This window comes from Sciurus carolinensis, chromosome 17, assembly GCF_902686445.1.
Source record: "Sciurus carolinensis chromosome 17, mSciCar1.2, whole genome shotgun sequence".
NCBI classification, from domain to species: Eukaryota; Metazoa; Chordata; class Mammalia; order Rodentia; family Sciuridae; genus Sciurus; species Sciurus carolinensis.
This window is the reverse complement of record NC_062229.1, coordinates 31,068,417-31,091,448: the sequence shown is the minus strand read 5'-3', so window position 1 is coordinate 31,091,448 and position 23,032 is coordinate 31,068,417. Positions and strand designations below refer to the sequence as shown.

At 38.7% G+C, this 23,032-nt stretch overlaps 1 protein-coding gene and 1 non-coding gene across 4 annotated transcripts in view; one reads left to right on the top strand and one right to left on the bottom strand.

Annotated features, from left to right (window-relative positions):
* The window catches only part of Oxsr1 (oxidative stress responsive kinase 1), a 110,071-nt gene extending 97,367 nt beyond the window's left edge, over nt 1-12,704 (bottom strand). For 2 of the 3 annotated variants that reach the window (XR_007105784.1, XM_047531201.1), the window contains exon 1: nt 12,314-12,703. Coding sequence is in view for 2 of the 3 variants with exons in the window: in XM_047531201.1 (XP_047387157.1) it covers nt 12,314-12,383 (70 nt within the window). In the remaining variant the exon portion in view is untranslated. Of the gene's footprint in view, nt 1-12,313 lie in introns of all 3 variants that reach the window. The other variant, XM_047531203.1, reaches the window with a different exon arrangement.
* On the top strand, nt 9,988-10,061 carry Trnat-cgu (transfer RNA threonine (anticodon CGU)). The gene has a single exon. It is a non-coding gene; the product is annotated as a tRNA-Thr (tRNA).
* Nucleotides 12,705-23,032: the final 10,328 nt, after the last annotated feature.

Genomic DNA, 23,032 nt, shown 5'->3' with positions numbered 1-23,032 from the left:
TCCTCAACATGTTAAACACAGAGTTATCACAGGACTTAGCAATTTCATTCCTAAGTATATACCCAAAAGAACAGAAAATATGAGAGTCAAAAAGTGATAATGCAAATGTCCATCAACTAATGAATGGCAATAAGTACTGATACATCCTACAACATTGAAGAACTCTGAAAACACACTAAGTGAAACTAGACACAAAGGCCATATATAGTATGATTCCATATGATTACATTTGTATAAAATATCCAGAATAGGCAAATCCATTTGGAGAAGAAAGTAAATTAGCAGTTTCCAAGGACTGTAGGGACAGAAAAATGGAGAGTGCTGTTAAGGGGAATGGAGTTTCTTTTGGGGATTATGAAAATGTTCTGGAATTAGATAGTGGTGATGGTTGCACAACTATGCAAATATACTGAATTGTATATTTTAAAAGGCTGAATTTTATGATATGTGATTTATATCTCAATAAAGCTATTATTTAAAATCCTTTTAAGTGTCAAATTTCTAAATTAATGTGCTTCAAACATTAAAAACTGCAAATGATACACATATACAACTATATAGTTCAATAGAATATGCATGTGTTACATTGAAATCCATTTGAAAAATCCTTAACTAAAACCACACAAACATAACCATGTCAACAATGACATAGATAAACCCAAATCCAATGATAACAAAATAAAAACTGCAAAAAAAATCACATAATGCAAAATTTAAAGAGATCCTATTTAAGAACACATTTACATTCAATATTGTAAATATTGCATCATCCAATATTGTAATTGAACAATTTTACAACTGTTTAGGAACACTAACCCATTGTTTAATAAAAGTAATTCAACGGGTTTATTGAAACTGTTTACAGTTTGCTTCTTGGCTAAACATCCTCTATTATGCATATGAGTATAGGATGGAAGCAAGCAGAAAAGTAGAGCTTCCAATTAAGCTCCCTCCCTCTCACATCTTTAAGCAGTCACTGCCTGACTCTTGGAAATACCACATAAGGATCATGGAACAGAAGCATTCTCAAATCACAGAAGATACAATGTGGTCTCTACAAGGTACCTCTGGCCCTAGATAACAGACATCTTCTTACATATAGATGTGTTCATTGATTATTAATTTTCAAAAATGTACAATCTTTTAAGTCCTTTGGGTATAAACTGAGGAGTGGGCTAGCTGGGTCAAATGGTGAGTCCATTCCAAGTTTTCTGAGGAATCTCCATACTGCTTTCCAGAGTGGCTGTACCAATTTGCAACTCCACCGACAATGTATGAGTGTGCCTTCTTCCCCACATCCACACCAACACTTACTATTGCTTGTGTTCTTGATAATAGCCATTCTAATTGGAGTTAGATGAAATCTTAGGGTGGTTTTAATTTGTATTTCTCTAATTACTAGGGATAATGAGCACTTTTTCATATATTTGTTGATCACCTGTATATCTTCTTCTGTGAAATGTCTGCCCATTTCCTTAGCCTATTTATTGATTGGGTTCTTTGTATTTTGGGTGTAAAGTTTTTTAAGTTATTTATAAACTTTGGAGATGAGTGCTCTGTCTGAAGTGTGGAAAAGATTTTCTCCCACTCTGTAGGTTCTCTTTTCACATTATTGATTGTTTACTGTGCTGAGAAAAAACTTTTTAGTTTGAATCTATCCCATTTATTGATTCTTGCTTTTATTTCTTGTGCTATGAGGGTCTTGTTAAGGAAATCTGGTCCTACGCCAATGTGATGGAGATTCAGGCCTACTACAGTGATGCACATCAATGTTCATAGCAGTTCAATTCACAATCGCTAGATTGTGGAACCAACCTAGATGCCCTTCAATTGATGAGTGGATAAAGAAACTGTGGTATATATACACAATGGAATACTACTCAGCCATAAAGAAGAATAAAATTATGGCATCTGCTGGTAAATGGATGAAGTTGGAAAATATCATGCTAAGTGAAATAGGCCAAACCCAAAAAAACCAAAGGCCGAATGTTTTCTCTGATGAGTGCATGACAATATATAGCGGGGGCAGAGGAGGGGGGGCAGTGGCAATAAAGGAACTTCGGAAGGTGCAGAGTAAAATGGGTTGAAAGGGGGTGGAGGACAGAAAGATAGTAGAATGAAACAGACACTATTACCCTATGTATATGTATGATTACATGAATGGTGTGAATCTACATTGTGTACAAACACAGAAATGAAAAGTTGTACCCCATTTGTGTACAATGAATCAAAATGCAGTCTGTAAAAATAAAAAAGATTTTAATAATAAAAAAATGTACAATCTTGTACTATTCTTTTAACCAGTGTTAAATTCCCACATCTATCTGGGTAACCCAACACACACAAAACCTGAAATACCAGCCTTAAATATATTAATATATTAATGTCATACATATGTAAACCAGAACCATGCCAATGTTAAAAATACAGTACTCTCCCTTCATCCACAGGAAGACAAACTCCAAGGCCCCCAGAGGATGCTTGCAGTCATGCATAGTTCTAATCCCTATGTATGTTTTTTCTTATATGTACATACTTATGATAAGGTTTATTTAACAACTTAGGTACAATAAGAGATTAAACAATAAATAAAAGAACATCATAACAACATGCTTTTCCTTTCTTCATAATTTCAGACAGAAGATTCATTCTTACCATATATCTTAGCAACATTTGTTTAAATTAGGAATCTTTACTTTTTTTGCATAAAGGAAGCACTTTGTGTCTTCTCTTTGGCATATTCACATTGCCAACATCTTGCACTTTTGAGCCACTACTGAGTAAACTAAGGATTACTTTAACACAAGCACTACAATACCTTGACATTAAACCTGATAATCTCTGATAAACAAGATGGCTACTTAGTGACTAACGGGCAAGTGGACAGGCAGCAAATACCACTTGGAAACGCTGAACAAGGGAATGATTCATACTGGGGACAGGTGACATGATATTTCATCATGCTACTCAGAACAGTGCACAATTCAAAACTTGTGAACTGTTTTATTCTGGAATTTTCAATTTAAAACTTTCAGACCTCAGCTGACTTCAGTTAACTGAAACTGTAGAAAGAACCACAGATAAGGAAAGACTACTGCACAGATAAACGAATAAGTTGAGTCCCACCAATAATAAAACACCAAACCCAGGTATTATCAATCATAATTGTTCATCTACTAAAGTATCTTTCTTTCAAAGATTCACTCACTTAATGAATAAATCTCCCTACAAGCAAAATATTAAGTTCTGGTATGACTTAACAAATAGCCAAATTGCTAAGATTTCACCAAACCCAATATTAAAAAGAGACTTGCAAACTCCAGTTCTATCCAACAATCACTTTCATCCATCATCATAAGATTTCCCCCAAAACAAAAACAAAATAGTTTAAAGTTCTAATACAAAGAAGTACAGTAATGCAATTAAAAACTCAATACTTTCAACATCATTAATTAGGAATAGCCAATAGTGTTCTTTCATCAGAAAAAAATTTACTGCATAGAAAATAGCAATTTAGCTGGGCATGGTGGCACACACCTGAACTCCCAGAGATCTGAAAGGATGAGGCAGAAGGATTGCAAGTTCAAAGTCAGTCTCAGCAATTGAGCGAGGTCCTAAGCAACTTATCAAGACCCTGTCTCAAAATAAAAAATAAAAAGGACTGGGGATGTAGCTTAGTGGTTAAGCACCCCTGGGTTCAATCTCCAGTATCAAAAAAAAAAAAAAAAATAGCAATTAATAAGGTAAATAGGAGGATAAAAGAAAAATACCTAAAACTTTTATTCATAATTATAGATTCTCCAATACTTTTCAAAATTCTAGTAACAAAAAGAATTGCAGAAACGATTTCTAAATGCTTTATCTCTCCTTTTTTAAAAATTTTTTGGTTGCCAATGAAACTTTATTTATTTATATTCAGTGCTGAGAATCAAACCCAGTGCCTCACATATGCTATGCAAGCGCTCTACCACTGAGCCACAATCCCAGCCCCAATTTGTCTTTTCTTTAAAGTAGGTTTCTTAATGTAGTTTTTTTAAACTACAGGCCAGGCCTATTTACTGGGCTTCCCATCATTTTTCTTAGTATGAATAAAATCAGTAAGCACTGTACACAGAAAACATAAATGTTACTTTGTAAAAACTGCATGCATATAGGTAAGAAATATTACTTAGGAATGATTTCAAAGTGTGAAAAGCAACCTCCCTGATGTGCCCTCTGCTAAGCACTGACCTGATACAAAGAAAATTTTAAAGCAATTCCCAACAAAACACCCTAAGTCAGACTTTCACTATTTTTACACTGGTTTGTATTCTCCTAACTTCTGTCCTTTCCTAGTTATTAGTTCTTTAACCACAATATCAGTGTACACATCAGAACACACTAATGTGCAAAAATAGAAGTAGAGCTTTCTCCTAAAACCCTTCAAAATGGACACTAAAGTTCTGAGTCTTTCTACAATTTACCAGACCCAAAAATTTGAGAGAAGGTAAACATGGACACTACTCCTACCTGTGAGGAAAAATAAAAAAGTCAAATAAGTCAGATCAATTGAAGATATTTTCCCCAAAACTTTGGTCACAACTCTAACAGGTAAATATTCTAAAGACTATTTAAAATAATTCTTAGTAAGGTTTTACATTTACTAAGGGAATGAGCCAGCCCAGAATGTTCATTCTAAAAGGCAAACAAGGCATTGTCAGTCCAACTATGGAAAACACAATTGGTAATTTTGTAAGCCCTTTTCTAAATAAGAGCTCTTGTCAGAGTCCTGTTGAAAATTAAGGCTCCTAGAACTGGCCAAATAGGTGTAAGAACAGGCATCATCATAAAAATCATGCTATTCTCTCCACAAAGATGAAAAAAAAGACATATTGCCATATGTGTTGAGTAATCATTCAAACAGTATGATGGTCCTAAGTGAATCATCCCTCGCCCTCCTCCTCATGCTGGTGATCTCCCAGCTCAGGAGATGGCAACGCCATCCTTCCTGACACTCCAGCCAAAAACCTTGGCGTCATTTTATCTCCCCTTTCTCTCATATCTAATCTAACAGCAAATCCTCTAACTTCAAAATACATCACACCCAGAGTCTGATGGACAGATACCACCTTCTCTACTACACTTCCTTCTCCCCATGGTAATCTCTCCTGCCACCCTTACAAAAACTATTTTCACAACTATTTTAAAACATAAGTTAGGTCAGGTCTAACCTCTGCTCAAAATCCTGCAATGATTTTTCAATCTTACTCAAAGTAAAAGCCAAATTCTCACAATGACTTACTGATAAGGACCATGCATCTGAAACACTTACCTTTCTGACCTGTTCACCTGTCACTTCACCCTATCTCCCCCTACTCTGGCCACCCTCACCTCCTTCCTATTCCTTAATCACATGAGCATGCTTCTACTTCAGAGCCTGTGCTCTTCCTGTTCCCTCTACTCGGAACAAGGTTCCTGTAGATGACCACATCAAGCACTTCTCACCTCCTTCAGGTCTTTCCTCAAATGTCACCTTCTCAGTGTGGCTTTCCCTGACCTATTAAAACCACACCCCACCTCCATCCCTAGCAGTCCCCAGTCCCTATCCCTGCTCCATGTCTCTCCTTCACTACCACCACTAGATTATGAACTCCATGAAAGTGGGGATTTGTATCTGTTTTACTGCTTTAATCCAGCATCCAGAATAGTGCCTGGCATTTAACAGGAGTTCAGCAAATAATTCTTTAATGAATTTATCAATCAAGTAGTAGAATATATTTTCAAGGAAAAAAAACTACTTGCTTGGGTCAGAACAAACGCAAAAATAACCCAGTCACCAAGGGCATGACCTCACTGCTACCATCAGGAACAGTAACATTTATTGTGTACTTACTTTGTATACCAAACACTATGCTGACCACTTTCTTTACTTGTATCCCTTTTTTTCATCTAATTATTAAAATAATCTCATGAGTTAGGTATTACTGATTTTATAAACCATGTAAGCAAAGGTAAGACTTAGGTCACACAGTTAGTAAGAAGCAGTGTAGGGCCTAGAAACCAAAACTACATGATGTCTCAATACTATGTTTTTAATTACTAGGCAATTACCTCTTCAGATTTGATTTTTTTTTTTTTCTTTTGGTACTGGGGATTGAACACCAGGCACTTACACTACTGAGCTACATCCCCAGTCCTTTTTATCTTATTTTATTTTTTGAGACAGGGTCTCACTAAGTTGCTGAGGTCGGCCTCGAACTTGCAATCTTCCCACTCTTTACTTCAGGAGTTGCTGGGAATATAGATATGCACCACTACACCCAGCCATCTCTTCAGATTAAAGGTAACATTTATTAACTCATTACTATGTGTCAGGTTAATTATTTACTTGCAATGTCTTATTTAACTATTTTAATTAAAAAAAAAAACCCAAGGCTAACATTTTTAGTTGCTTATCCAACATAAAATCTCCTCTTCTTTAATAAGAGAACCCCAACCTATTTTGTTTGAAGAAAGAATGTACTACTCAGCTAAAAAGCTTCATTTACCAACCTCCCTTGCAAAAAAAAAAAAAAAAAAAATTACACAGTTCAGGCCAATAAAATAGAAGTGGAAATAACTGAGTAAGGCACCAGGACAGGAAGCCCTTTGAACGAGAGCCAATTTAGCTGTCATTTGTCTTTGTCCTTTTGCCACATTCTTCTTCTGGCCTATCTGCTATATACAAGCATGAAGCTAAAGGTGGAACAATTAACTATCTTGCAGCCATGAGAATGAGAGCTCAGAGCAATGATATGAAAACCAGGATCACTGGTACCTCACAGTCCAAATCGGCTGCCACCTCCAGTCCTCTTGTTACATAAGGGGAAAAAGAATTTATTAAGCCATTGCTATGCCTGATTTGCATTACATGCAGACAAATATAATCCCTATTTTATAGAACCCTGTGAAGCTGTTGCCCAATGCCAGCCTCCCTGAAAATGTTTCCTTAGCACAGAGTCCCCCAATCCAGGGTAAAATACACCATTAGGCATCACTCTATTGACAGAGCATAAAGATTCTCACATTTATGAAATTAGAGGTGAAGCTCTGAAATCTGCATTTGGAAACCACTACTTAAATGTCAATATGTGTAGCTAATGAAAAGTTAATAAAACTAAAAAGAAAAGAGGAAAGTAGAGAATAAAGCTAATGGGTTGCCTTCAGTAAAGCCAAGTGAATCATGCCCATCTTAAAAAAAAAAACAAAAAACCTTAAACCTAGAATGAAGTTTTCAATTTTCTAAACCTAGACTGAGGTATATACTAAATACTTATTGAGGTTTTCAAGACATGTCAATAAAAGCTACATGGTGCAGACTGGTTTTCATCTTTGCTATCATACTGCATTGTAGGCAATACCATGGTGGCAGGCCTTACACAGGTATACTACCATGTCTAACATAAATTCATCTAAATTTTAATAAGACCTGGAACTGAAAAAGAAAAAGATGAAGGAATGTTCCAATACACAAAAACAAATTCAAAATATTAAGTGTTACAGTTTTAAAAGATTATAAATCACACAGCATTTTATATTTTGTGTCAATACCAAAATTTGAAAAATGTAAATACAAAAAGAAAGGGGAAAAAATTTTGGATATAACAACCACTTTATGGATCACTTAATATGAGCTAAACACTTTCTAAAATCAACCTATGTAACAGCCCCAGTGACACAGGTACTATTATTCCCATTTTAGAAAAAGAGCTGACACTAAGACCAGTTACATAATTTGCGCAAGATCACAAAGCTAGTAAAAGCCAGGATTTAAATTCCGGTCAGTCCATACTTTGACAATAAAAGTCCACACTTTCACAACTGTCAAATACAGTATAACATACTCAAAAGTTTCAGTGCAAAACTACAGGCTAGGAATGAGCTCAAAAATACTAAAAAGATGATTAATTATAAGAAGAACAATTTTTTATAATTATACACAGTTCAGGCCAATAATAAAAATTATGATTTTTTATAATTATACGCAGATAACTTCAAATCTTACAAAAACATACTTAAGATGATACCATTCTTTAAAAGAAAGTCCTCTGAATTCCCAATCTGTACACTTTGTGTGTGTGTGTGTGTGTGTGTGTGTGTGGTGCTGGGGATGGAACCCAGGGCCCTGTGCTTGTAAGGCAAGCACTTTACCAACTGAGCTATCTCCCCAGCCCACAATCTGTACACTTTTAATATGTTCCTAGGGAGAGAGATTTTTTTTTCACCTGTAGGATTTTATTATGAAAAGGGAGAACAAAATAGAATTAGAACAATAATTAACACCATAAATATCATCATGCTAAGTACTATATGTGAAAAATATTTCCTTTTTTCCTAGATGCCAATCATTTGTCTCCTGAAAGGGAATAAAATCTAAAAGAATCATGAAATTCATTTAAAAATTATAGTTTATTACAAAATCACTGTGTTTCTGGGGTGGGAAGTGTAGCTCAGTGGTAGAGCCTTTGCTTAGAGTACACGAGTCCCTAGGTTCAATCCCCAATACTGCCAAAAAATAAAAATAAATAAACAAAAAAGTGACAAATCAAACTTCATCAAAACTTCTGATTTTAAAAGACACCACCAAGAAAATGAAGATAGGGCTGAGTTGGCTCAGTGGGACAGAACTTGCCTAGTATGTATGAGGTCCTGGGTTCAATTCTCAGCACCACAAAAAAAAAAAGGAATACAAATAAGAATACTTGTACTGAAATCATATATCAGATGAAGGATGAATATGAAGAATGAATATGCACATACCACCCTCTTTCACTCTCCTATATATAAGAAAACAAAACATCCCAATGGGGTAATCCAGATAGGCAAAAGATGTTCACCATCATCAGTCATTAGGGAAATAAAAATCAAAACCACAGTAAAATACCACTTCATACCCACTAGGATGGCCAGAATTAAAAAGACAGGGCTGGGAATGTAGCTCAGTGGGAGAATACTTGTGAGGCCCCAGGTTGGATCCCCAGCACCACACAGATATATACAAAATAACAAACAGACAACAAAGCTGACCAGAATGCTGACAAACAGGGATTTTCATACATTAGTTAGTAGAATGTGAAATGGTATGACTACTTTGAAAAAAGACTGGCAGTATCTTAAAAAATTAACAAATTTACCATATGGCCAAACCATTCCACTCTGGGATATACTCAAGAAAAGGAAACACTTTCACATGAAGATTTAATGTGAATTCTGATAGCAGCCTTATTCCAAATAGCCAAAAGCAGAAACAATCCAATGTCCATCAATTGATGTCCAATAAAAAGGAACTAGGTACTTCAAAAACATTATACAAAAACAAAAAAACATATAAACACAAAAGACTAAATATTATATGATTGCATTTATAAGAAACATCCAGGACAAATCTACAGAGACAGAAAAAAGATTTGTGGTTGCCTGGGGCTAGGGGTGGGTATAGGGAGTTACTACAAATGGACATGAGACATCTTTTTGGCATGATGGAAATGTTCTACAACTGGCCTGTGGTGATGACTGAACAACTCTGTAAATTTACTAAAAATTTACTGAATTGTACACTAATTGTACACTAATCTGGTACACTACATCTGGTAGAATATGAATTATACCTAAATAAAATTGTTCTAAACAATGAAAAAAATTGTATGTTAAATGAAAGAAGCCAAAACACGAAAAATTGCATGTTGTAGGAATTCCATTTATGCGAAAAATTCAAAAAAAACTAAATCTATAGAGGAAAAAATAGATTTGTGGTTACCTAAGACTGGGAAAGGGAAGAGAGATTAACTATAAAAAGGCACAAGGGAATTTCATTGGGTTGACAGAAATATTCTAAAGCTGGGTGATGGTAATGGTTATGTAGCAAATTTACTAAAACTCCGTTACATTTTATAAATTAAATGAGAACACTTTATGGTATTAAATAATACTTCTGTAAAGTAGTTTTTAAAAAATAATGTGATCAAGGGCTGGGGATATAGCTCAGTTGGTAGAGTGCTTGCCTCGTAAGCACAAGGCCCTGGGTTCAATCCCCAGCATCGCAAAAATAAATAAATAAATAATAATAATAATAATAATAATGTGATCAAATCACATTAGAGTTTTTAACCTTTGCTGAGCCATGGACCACTCTGTGGTAAGAAGTAACCCTATCCTGGAGGACTCAGTGCCACTCTCCCTTGTCCTCAGAACTTATAGTTCTGAGGACACCAAATTAACAATATCACTAAATCTCTAGAGCCCTTGCAACTCTGAAATTCCATGTCACCTTAACAGCAAAAGTACTAAGAATGTCTACAGTCACCCTTTTCATCCCAGAAAGATGTATACCCTACCAGAAAAGAAAGCAAAATTCCTCTTCTAAAGCAATCGTAGGGACTCCTTTATCATTTTGGAAGCTCCCATTGAAACTCTTCCTTCAATATAAAACCCTGATCTCAATGGGCAAGGTGGCACAGGCCTGTAATCCCAGCTACTTGGAAGACTGAGCAGGAGGATAGCAAGTTTGAGGACAGTCTGGCAACTTAGTAAAACACTGACTCAAAATATTTTTTTTTAAAAAAGGCGGAGATGTAGTTTAATAGTAAAGACTCCCAAGGTTCAATTCCCAGCACCCCTCCTCAAAAAAGATCTAACTAGCTCAATCAGTACATGTCAAAAACCCAACAAGTAGCAAGGACATAGACCCATGAAGTGACTTAAAGTAGAGGATACGGTGTCTTTTAGATAAAACTTAAGACCAGGTTGTTTTAAAACAAGAGGCAAAGCCAAGCATGGTGGCACAAGCCTGTAATCCCAGCAACTCAGGAGCCTGAGGCACAAGAATCACAAGTTCAAAGCCAGCCTCAGCAACTTAGCAAGGCCCTGTCTCAAAAAACAAAAAGGGCTAGGGATATGGCTCAGTGGTTAAGTGCCCCTAGGTTCAATCCCCAGCACCAAAACAAACAAAACAAAACCAAGAGACAAGGAAAAGGGAGGGGGGAGAATTTGACATTTCTTTAAAACACAGACACAATGTGACAACACTGACATCCCCAAGACAGCACAAGAGTCTTCAGTTGCTCTTTGTTATAAACCTAATTTTAGAACAGCATGCTGGCAAAGTAGACAATTCTTCCTCCAATACACAGGGGTCTGCTAGTGTCAGCTGATTGAGCCTCTGTTTAGCTAAACCCACCCCCTTTTGATTTCTAAGGTCATCTGAGTTATTGTTGTCCAACAAACAGTCCCCTCATCCATAGTCCCCCGCCTCCCCCTTATCACTAAGCCTGAGAATTACAATCCACGTTTGTGAAAGTTTTGATCTCTGCCAACTAGTATTCCTGGACCCCCTTCAAATTCACTCCATGCATGGCAGTCAGACCTATCAGATCATGTCATGTCTCTGGTTGACACTTAAAATAAAATTTCAAAATCCTTACATGGCTGAGAAGGTCCCTAAGATCTGGCTCCCCATTCTCTATCTATGACAGCTTTCCTTAGGGTCCTAAAACATATCAAACTCCCTCCCCGGGGCCTTTGCATTTCCTCATCTCTCAATAAGGGAAAAAACAAGTCTTCCCTAGGCTCTTTTAAGACTCACTTCTCATGCTTCAGAGCTCAATTTAAATATCATTGCCTCAAAAAAAAGAATTTTCCCTGAAATCACCCTAACCTGGTCTCCAGGTTATTCTCTATCAAAACATCTTATTTCCTTCCCACCACGTGCCAAAACCTGTTTTTTAAATTCTTTTTTGACTACTTAGTTAATGTCTACCTCCCTGACCATCAAGTCCGTTGCAAGGAAACAGAAGTTGGGTCTACCTTCCTCAGAGCAGTACCTGCAGCTTCCCCAGCAACGTCTGGCACTTCCTGGTACTCAAGGGGTTCTCGCATGGGTGCGGGAATGAACCTATCTCACAATACCAGAAAGAGATGGCTCTGCCCACAACTCCAATATCCCATTTCTCACACGACCTCAAAAAGGCCTCTCCCCCACCTGCACTTTTCTTTCTCTTCAAGACACATCTGTCGCTCGCGTTCAAGCATCTGTCAAAATGTACACTAATCTTCCACGAGCCTCTCAAACCCCATCCCGCCCCGCCTCACAGGTGCACGTCTCAAACCCCCTCCCCGCCTCACACGCGCTCCACCAACCCCGTGCTTCACACGCGCGCCCTACAAACCTCTAGTCCCACGAGCGCCCTTCCAACTCCCGTGAATGCTGCAAGCCTCCAGCTCCCGCGGCTCCCCACGTTCCCGCGTGTGACCCGCCGCCCAGTGCGGCGCCTCCCCCCTCAGCGGCGCCTGCTCTCACCGATCACCTCCTGCAGCTCATAATCGTCCCTGTTGATGGACCAGGGCAGGGCGCTCGAGTCCTCAGTCATGACGGCGGCAGCGGCTCTCGATCCTCCCTCAAACTCGCTGACCTCTCCCGTCTCCTCGCCGCGCGTCTCCCCACCCCCAACCGCCGCTGCCGCGCCCCCACCAACTGCCTAGCGAACAGCCGCGGGTCGGACAGCGCCTGGGTGCGGGGTCACTGCACGGCAAAGAGACAGGGGTTCACAGCTCCGGCGGATCTCGCCTCCTGGTCCTCCGCGTCCAGCACTCCCCGACCCGGCCCACGTCCCAGCCTAGACCTCCGCAGCAGCCGCAAAAGAAGATTCTCCTGGGCCCAACCCCTCTGTCCCGCCCTCCACCCAAGCCCCACGCACGGGCCAAACTTTCCCTTCTCCCTCCACCTGCCGACACGCAGCGCGCTGACGTCACCGCGCCGGTCACGCCCCGCCTCGGTCCCGCCTCCAGCTGCCATCTCAAGTGTGGCTGGTTACTTAGTGAGCAAGTAAAAACCCCAAGAAGTTTTAAGTTGAGGATGGAAGGAAAGAAACGTGAAAGAAGGAGTTCGTCAAGGGCATAAGAAAGCCCAACAAGAAACGAAAACAGTATAAAAGTGGAAATGGCCACACTAAGCATGGCGACCTGAGTGGCCAAGTGGAGAGGGCGGAGCCATTTCTAGAAGACGGGGCACGTTGCCTTCCCCGTCGTCGCATTCATTGGTTGGTTTGAGAAGGAATGAAAAAGGCAACTGGTGTTTGTGGATGCCAGTCATGAGTTTAGTCCCGCCTCCAGGCTCTCAGCTAGTGTCTTGGTGTTAGAATTCCAGTCGTTCAAGATGCCCGGTATCTTGCTCTCCTAACCCCTTTATCCGCAGTGACGTCACGGCGTAACCGTCACACTCTCGAGACGTGCAAACTGCTCCTCAGGGTGTGGAGAAACCCAAGGGAGCGGCTGGGTGGGGTAGCTTTCGAGCGTGGACAATTGCCAACTAGGATTAAAGGCCTTGAGCTTCCAGACTGAGTGGAACCGGAAGTTTGCCCTGTGACGACATTTTTTTCAAGGCGGAAGTTCTCTGCAGCGTCCGACGCGGCGCGCCCTCCAGCGTCTTCTCTGCTGTTCAGAGAACGAGTTCTGTGGGTTCTCAGCTTCGGGACCGGAGCTCAAATGAGCACCTTCCGTGGGAGCCTCGAGAATCTGTTTTTTCCCCGTGACGCGGCTGGAGCTGTTAAACGGAGAGCCGGCTCACGCGGCTTGGGGGCGTTTCAGAGGCCTTGAATTTGTGCACCTTAACTAACTTCACTTTTCTGGAGCCATTGAACAACGCGTTTGGTAGAATGGCAAAAAAGAAAACAAGCCTCAACTGATAGGACTAGGTGCGAAACTTCTCAACTGAACACCTCAGTCCAAACACAATCACTGAAGGAAGAGACCTTCACCGAGCTGCGCATTGGAAACCCTGCTGAGCTATCCTATAGGTCTCCACTTGTTTGATGGGATTGGAGAATGTTTCAATGGAAACACTGGCATTTGAGCCAGACCTTGGGAAGCTAACATGATGGAAGTTGAGAGGCGAGACTATTTCAATCACTGCAAAGGTGCCAGACTTCCAGAAAGTATGGCACAGCCCTTACTATAGAAATTGGTTTCGGCCATTACTACTGACACCTTTGTTACTGCACATGCTGCCTTCGTTCTTTTTGCAGGGAAAAGAGGAGCTAAATCTGATCGTAAAGATTAGGAATCTCAAAATTTGTGCCAATAGAAAGACCCACAAACCAAAGATAACTTGGGATTGTTGGACTGTGTGGTCCATGGACAGACCAGATTTTTTTTTTTAACCACGTATGTGATGTTGACATACATCACATAAAAGATGTTGACAAGGAAAGATTTTGAAAACCTTCCACTCTTCCCCTTCCCCCCATGAAAAGGAACTACTAATCCCGTGGTAAAAATTAAAGATGTTATTTGGCCCACATATTTGGGCAGTCACTGTATGTTGTCTTCCTCCTGAACACACATAGATGCATTATTCAAGCCAGAACCTGCTTTGCAGATCTGGTCATTTTATTTCCCCTGTCTCTGACTTTTCCTATGTGGCTTGCTAGAGGTTACAATCCTGATTTTAATGAGCAAAGATCTGGTGACTATTCTAGGCCAGAAGCCCACCCCTCAACCCCTTTCTTAGCCTGTGGAGGATCTTCCCATGTGAGAATGCTGTCATACATGGAATACAATGGTGACTAAGGTAGTCTTAGTCCCTCTTTTTGTGGAGCATATGGTTTTCCTAGAGAAGAGTAAACAAACATATAAACAGTTAAGTAATTGTAAGTTGCAAAGTATCATGCAGGAAAAGGCAATTAAACTATGATAGAGAAGAATTAGGAAGCCAGCCAGGCAAAGAGTGGGGGTTTTTGTTGTTTTTCTGCTTTTGTACCACGGATTGAATCCAGGGGCCACTGAGCCACATCCCTAGCCCTTTTAATTTTGAGGCAGGATCTCACTAAGTCTTTTGGGGCCTTGCTAAGTTCCTGAGCCTGGCTTTGAACTTGCCATCCTCCAGCCTCGGCCTCCTGAGCTGCTGGGATTACATGTGTGTGCCGCTGCATCCAGCTAAGAAAGTTTTTTTGTTTGTTTGTTTTAAAAACAGTGTTCAGAGGGGATTTAGGCACATTTGAAGCTATTAATACTTGGATTCCATTTGTGTTGCTGGTTCTTGCATATGGTTCTATCAGTAATTATTTTAGGGAAGAAAGGAAAGAGAAGGTAGGGTAATTCTGGAACCCTGGTCCTTATATCAAAATTTCCCCAACTACCCAGGATTCTTGAAATTATGACCTATTTTCCTGGAGAGAGGGACCTTGTTTTCCCCCATATTGTCAAAGGAGTCCCTGGTGTAGTTTCAGTTTCCCCTAAAATCAGGCTCTAAGACTGACCAGGATTTGGGTGCAAATGATTTGTCCAAGAGGTGACCCCATGAGGTGCTCTATAGGAATGCAGTAGTGACAGGAAGGGAAGGATAGTTGTTAAAGGATGCATTAACAAGGAGTTTTTATGTGGACATTGGGCTCAATTATGCTGGGAGGCACCTGAGAAACCAAAACACCTCAGAATGGTTCCACTTGACAGAGAAGGTGAGTTTTTAAATCACAAACTCCTTTTCCTCTCTTAAAAGTTAACACTAGGGGAAAAAAAGTTAACACTTGGACTGGAGATGTAGCTCAATGATAAAGTGCTTGCCTAGCATGCAGGTAGGCCGTGGGTTCAATCCCCACTACCCACCAAAAAAGAAGAAAATACTCCTGCGCCTCTACCCAGCTCAGTTCTTAGAAGAGCACATTTCTAAGGTCAGAGGAAAGCATACAGGCAGTCACAGATGCTCCTTCTCATGTACTAGGACACTGAAAGCAAACTTTGCACTAGGCCCAAAGACTATGAGCAGGGTATAGATAGCATCTACCACCAAGTGCAGACCTAAAAGATGAGAATTACTATCTAGTTCAAGAAAACAAGAGTGAAAATGTACTCATGCTTTGCCTTCTTACTATTGCCCCTATTCAACTTACCTGCCTTCTGCTTTGCTTTTACACCTGCAGGATAGAGGGAGGAAAAACTAGGGATGTCCTCAGTAATCACTAGTAATTATAGAGCTATAATAATTCAATTTTTATAGGTGCTGTGTGTGTGTGTGGTACTGGGGATTCAACTCAGGGCCTCACATATGCTAGACAAGTACTTTATTGCTAAGCTTTATCCCCATCCTGTTTTTTGGATTTTTTTTTTTTTTTTTTTTTTTTTTGAGACAGTTACTAAGTTGCCGAGGCTGTCCTTGAACTTGCAGTCCTCCTGCCTCAGCCTCCTAAATAGCTGGGCTTACCGACATGTTCCACCATGTGCCTGCCTTTATAGACCCTTTAATGAAAGAAACTGAAGTCTGAAAATATTAATGCGTACCCTATGTGAGAAAGCAAATAAGAAAAGCACAATTTTAAGTTGCTGTAATGTACTGACTTTCTCAGCTCCCTGTCAGTATTTGGACTAACAATAGTCTCTTATAAGCTGTTCCCTACCATCAATCTCTTTAACATATCAGGTGTAGTGTGATGTCATCCCTTGTTATGAGAAGGGAAAGTAACTTTGCATAGTGTACTCTCTGCTTAGTGTCCAGAACAGTGTCATGTAAAGGCACACATTCAGTCACAGTGTTAATTAAACAGAGTTTAAGAGTGGAAAAGATATATATAAACTTGGAACCTGAAGCCCAATGAGAAACTGACATCTTGATAAATTCAGAAAACAAATGTCCAAGGTGACAAGGCCTTAGGGTCTGCAAGATAGGTAGGTATATAGATTATTTTAGGTGGGTGAGTGGGAATCAGTCCATACAAGAAATCTCATCATTAGCTAGACTTGGAGCCAGAGACGTGACTGAGATAGAGTGGGTTCCTAAGTGCCATCAACATTTCAAATGTATCTTTTAAAGGTTTCATGTGTCTGTGCCAGGCATGGTGGTGGTGCATGTCTGTAATCCTTGCTACTTGGGAGGCTGAGGCAGGAGGATTACAAGCTCAAGACCAGCCTGGGAAACGTAATAGACCTCATCTCAAAATTCTCAAAATCAATTTTTTTTACTTTTAGAAAAAGGCCTGAAGTGTAGCTCAGTGGAGCACTTGCCTAGCATATGCAAGGACATGGGTTCCATCCCCAGTAACACACATACACTCACACACAAAAGTGTAATATGACTAAAAATATACTTCATTAAGATATTTATTATAGCACTATTATAATAGGGGGAAATTGGAAACAACCTAAGAACCCTTAAACATAAATCTTGGCTACATTTATAATTAAGAAAATGCAAATTAAGGGCTCTTTTTTCTTTTGGAAATGGTGTCTCACTATGTTGCCTCCAACTTGTGACCCTCCTGCCTCAGCCTCTGAAGTAGCTGGAATTATAGGCACGTGCCATCATACTGGGTATCTTCCATATTTTAAATGACTGATCTTCATGTTGTTTTCAGCCTATATTTAACTAAGAAAATTATTTTATTTCTGTGATTACTTTCCAAATAACATAAAATGTCATATAAAAATTGTTCTTTTAATAGGTAATATTTGGACTTTCTACAGTTTCAAAATGTACAAGTATATTGTCTTTCTACTTTTATCCTAAACAAGTCAGTACCCTTAACCTGTAGGCAACCAAAGTTAGCAGGTGTAGCAAATTGGTTGACTGCTCACATGTACCATCAGTTTCTTCTTCCTGAGCACACAGGAAACCACTTCCCAGTTTTCTTGACTTGGGATGTAGTCAAGAGACTGGGTCTGAACAATACAACATGGAAAAAAATAATGGACACAGCTTCTAGTCTTGGCCCAAGTTTGTAATGTTCTTTGAACTGATGGGCTGACTGAATGCAGAGGATCTAGTAGAGGAGTTCAAAGAGGCCTTAGGAGATGGTAGTATCACAAGATGAAAGGAGTCCAGAAATGATTCTCTTCTTGGAAGAGGGGGACCAGGAACATCTACACTGAACTTCATTCATACTTGTGAAAACTAAGATTTTTCGGTTTTACTTCAGCTAGCATTAATTACACTAACACAAAAGCATTTTATGTATCCTAATATTTCAGCCCCCACTAAATGGGCAAAAAATTTAAAGCCACAGAATACGAGGCATTGGCCAAGTTAAGGAACAACAGAATCTGCCATCCTCTGCTGTTTGGAATGTAAATTGATGCAAGGTCTTTGGAAAACAATTTGATATTACCTAGCAAAGTAGAACCTATACTGCCCCTACTGCCCAACAATAGTACTCCTAAATGTCTACCTAAAATAAACTCGTATATTCCAAATAACATCATTAGGTATGTTTTGTTATGACTGAGGAAACCACAGGAACAAAATACTAAAATATTCATACAATGGATATTATACACCAGCAGAAATGTACAACAGTTATGCAAAATAAATCAGATAAATCTGAAAACAATGCTGATAGAAACGAAGTAGCAGGATGGGGGTGAAGTTCATCGATAGAGCCAATGCGTTCAGTCCCCCACCTCAAAAAGGAAATAACAGACAACTATGTAGGGTACAATTCCAGTCACAAAAAAATAAAAGATCAAAAGCAGGTACAATTGAATGATTTTTAATAAATTATATACTTGAGAAAGAGAACAAAATTCAGTTTGGTGATTAGCTGTGAGGGAAGGAAGGCTATATACTCACAGTAGAGCACACTGAGGACTTAATAGAGATGTCCCATTTCTCAAATGCTCAAGTATTCATATTTATATGCTCTTTTTAGGTATGTTTCACAATTTGTAAGGTTTGGTTTCTCACATCTCAGGTAGCAGTAATGTTTATGGCACTCACGCTGCAGCCCTTCCCCTCTTTCAGAGGGAGGGAACTTCAACACTCTCCAGGCTGGTCGCACTGTGCCTGCCTAAGCCTGTGGCTCAGGAATGCCACTTCACTTCAGTCCCACCTGTCCAGGTCTTGGGTCTTACTTACTCTTCCAGGTGCAGCAATGGCCCACCCTCCGCTCCTACCCCACCCACCCACAGGAATGCTTTTTCTGAGAGTGTTCCAGCCCTGAGGACAATCCTGAGTGCTTACTTCCTCTTTCTGGGCACTTGGTCTGTGCTGCCTGGTACCCATAGTGTGTGTGTGTGAATTTTCTGTATTTCAAATTAGGTTGTCGGTGGCCTGGGAAGACTGAGGATATTTATGACAGAAAGTAAAGAATTGTGTGTGTGTGTGTGTGTGTTGCTAGGGAATTGAACCCAGGGCCTTGTGCATTCAAGGCAAGCACTCTACCAACTGAGCTATATCCCCAGCCCACCTATGCCATGCCAGCACAAGGGCAGTCTGAAAATTTATAAAGAGCTGCTTTTCTCCCCTTTTTTAGAAAAATTGGCAAAATCTTATATACCAGTTTTCAACCACAAGAGTATCAGAATCTCTGGGGGGAAGGGGTGTAATTTACAAAAAACATTCAAAAATAAAGATATCCATCACTATCTAAACCAGGAACTGAATACTCATTTAACTTCTGATAACTAGATATCTTCCACTCTCTGAACTCAAGAACTGAATAAATTCAGACAGCGTAAAATATCATGCCTAGTTTCATAATATAAATTCAGAGAAAAAGCCAAATAAGACCTTCATGGCAACAATTAAATTGTCAGGCAATATAAATACTTCTATTCAGTAAAATAGCCTTGTGAGGTTTTTATGCCAGTTTTATAGGTGAGGAAACAAACTTAGAAAGTCCAAGAAACTTGCCTTCAGAAATTCCTGGAAATGCTGAGCATAGCACCTATCTTATTTTGAGAGCTCAGTTGCTATTTGTCAGTTGGTGGGAATAGAGTTAAGAGCGTTATGAAGACAGAGGTTGAACAACAGTGCTACATGGTTTGATTCAGGTCTGCTTACTCTGGAAAAACAGGTTTCAGCCACCATCTGCAGAATGTCACCAATCACTGCTGTATCACTGCTTGCCCAGTTTCTTATTGCAAAATCTGATTAAGGAAATGAAGCCTTTCTCCTTGATTCCTAGTGGATTTGAAACCTTGCTAGCATCCAACCTGAATGATTGGATTAGGGTTGTGGAGCTATAAATATTAGAGTTCTCTGCCCATCTGACCATTGAGTTGGAAATCTTAGGACACCAAGAAACAGGGACTTAGGTGCCCCTCAGTCTCAATCAAATGCAGTGCATAAACATTTATGAATTATTCTTCATGTGCACAATTGTGACAAATTAGTCTAAAAGGTAGATCTTCTTCCATCATCTAGAACTGGGGCTGCTTTCCTGGTAAAGAGCAATGGACCATGACAGAGGGAGGGTCCCCCAGGACCTTACAGTGGAGTCTAAGTTCTCACCTCCCCTAATCGCCTAATAGGAAATTTAAGATTACCCTGCCTACACAGCTAAACAGGGGTTCATGGGAAAGGGGAGATTTTAGGAAGCAAAAAGCCAAAAGGAGAGCTGCAAATCAAATGACCTCAGCTTCTACCTTAAGAAATAGGAGAAGAGGAAGGGGGAGCAGCAGAGAATTGAAGTCAAAATAAGCAAAAGACATAATGAGACTGAAAATCATTGAAATATTTCATAACCAACTAAGCCAAAATCAGATTCTTTTTTTTTCACATTTCTTATTTTTATTTCAACATTGAAAATTTTCACAGGTGGAGAATCATATTCACTGATAGCTTCATGGAAGATGTACAAATAAAGTTTACAGGCATTCCACAATTAACAGGATTACATATTTGTGACTATGTGCATGTTTATACTAGAGTTTCTCTGGAAAAACAATTAAAAAAAACTTGAGTGCTTCGCTGTTATTAATTTCCTCAAAAAGTGAACTACAAGGAATTTCAGGACAATACCTAAATATTGGTCAGCATTTTTTTTCTTCAAACTTTTATAATATTCTAACATAATTCTATCAGGAACACTTTATTACTATTCAATTCTTTCTCTTTTCTCAGGATGTACTTTCATTTTCCCCCTAAGTCTTTTTTTCTAATACATGTTGGAGAATAGATTGATCATCACCGCATCTTGACTAACTAATGAGGTAGGAATATTCTTTAAGAGAAGTTTTTAGGCATTTATGAAGCAAAGCAAAATAATCAAAATGCAAAGGGTTTTTCTTTTTCCAGTGGTTGTTCTTTAAATAAAATCCGAAAGAATTAGAAATTGGTCTAATATTGTTCATATTTTAAAAGAGGAAAAATCTAGTAGAAAGCCCTGCTACTGAATATATTAAAGGACAAAACCTGAGTACTGACATTAATTAAATTCATTTTTGGCATTACAAAGTAAGATACTATGCCTCAAAATGCCAAGCTTTCTTCCTGGGAGAAATCTTACTGAGGAGATAAAGCTTAAACAGAAAATAAATGTACTCTATTCTTCCTTTTCAGTACAAGTTAGTCTATTTTATTTGAACTCAATTCTCATCCTTTCCTACACAGAGAAACATATGAATAATTTCAGAATACTACATATCCAGTAACATAATTAAATGAATTCAGCAGTCAACTTACCAAACTGCCAAACACTCCTTAGAAGATTTTACTAATATTACACCAAACAACTAATAAGTGCCTAGGTGATAGACTACAGCGCCATCTCAGTATAAGCAGATTGCATACATCCTCTGAATTCACGTAAACCTAGAAAACTGATCCATCATTCCATCTTTATCTATACCAAAATCAAAGTTCTGTGTACTCACAACCCTTTCTCTGTGTCAAAAAATATTTTTAAAAACTATCCAATTTAGAGATTAGGACACACGTTTCCAAATAAGGGGGGGTACCAATCAAGAACAATTTGTCTTAACAATATTGTGAACACTTGAGTACCTATTATTTGATAAAGACTAAACTACCAGAAAAAGAGATCTATCAATTTTCGCCTTTAAAAAAATGAGTAACTTATGTGATCTGGCAGATGGTTTTAAAATTAAGTCCTTGAAACTACACTACAAAATGTTTTAAGACACAGGAATCAAACTTGCTAAAAGAACAGTGCAATTCTCTTGAGATGGTAGCCCTTAATGTCAGTAATCATTTAAAATCTGCTACCATCCACAATTTGTCAAAAGTAATTTTTACCTCTAAGCCTTTTGTTTACTATTCTACCTATTGTGTCCTATCAAATGATAAAATCTCAAAATATATCATTTAGTTTGAAGAAAATTCTTTCCTCTTCACATGCCACCTTCCTTAATTTCAGTAAGTTTCCTTTACATTCGTTTCTTAAGGCACACCATACCCTATTTATTGTTGCAAAGCACCTGAAACATGTGCCTCAATCTGTCTGCTTCACAATGGTTAAAATGAAAACTACTTAAGTGTTTACTAAAACTTACTAACATCAAGTCTAGAAAGCCACATCCAGTAACCAACTCTACTGAAGCAAAGGCCAAAAAAAACTAAATATATGCTCTTTCCCCTAAAAACTGACCACATTAACTGACCACATTAACTGTGACTGTAAAGCTCAGTGACCTCTCTAGCTACACATAAACCCATACTCAAATGTTATAAAATAAAATGTTAGGCCAGTAAACTTTCACAGTTTTTATTAAGTCCTAGTCTAGTTTAACAGTATCTGATTTTACAGACATCATCCCACGGTGAACATGTTTACTAACTGAAAGCTAATCAGACATCTAATCATTATTTTCTGTACACTAAGCAGTAAGATAATTACAAAGAACACTATGAGGTAATGACATACACTTGCTTGAAGTTTTCATACAAGCCACGTTATCAAACTATATCTGCTCTAATAATTACTACAGATTAGTGATGTAGTTCCCATATAATATTTTAATTGTAAGTACCTCATTGAAATAACACTTTGACAATTTCGCTGACTTTTCAAATTAGCATAATATAGTATATGAAAAAAGTGAAATGAAAATGAAGAGACTGAGTTATTAAAGGAAAATGAATTAAAGAAAAAAAGAAAAGTGACTGAGACAAGCTTTGACATTTAGCTGGAAGAGATCAAGATGCACAGATTTCACAAATCTAACGTTAAAAAACTCAATGCAATACAAATCCTTTTCATGTAAAAACTGAGTTAAAACTAATAGGTCTATAAAACTGTTAATTTTGGCCTTAAAGAGTATCCAGTCTTTTGATCAAAAAAGGCCACAACAG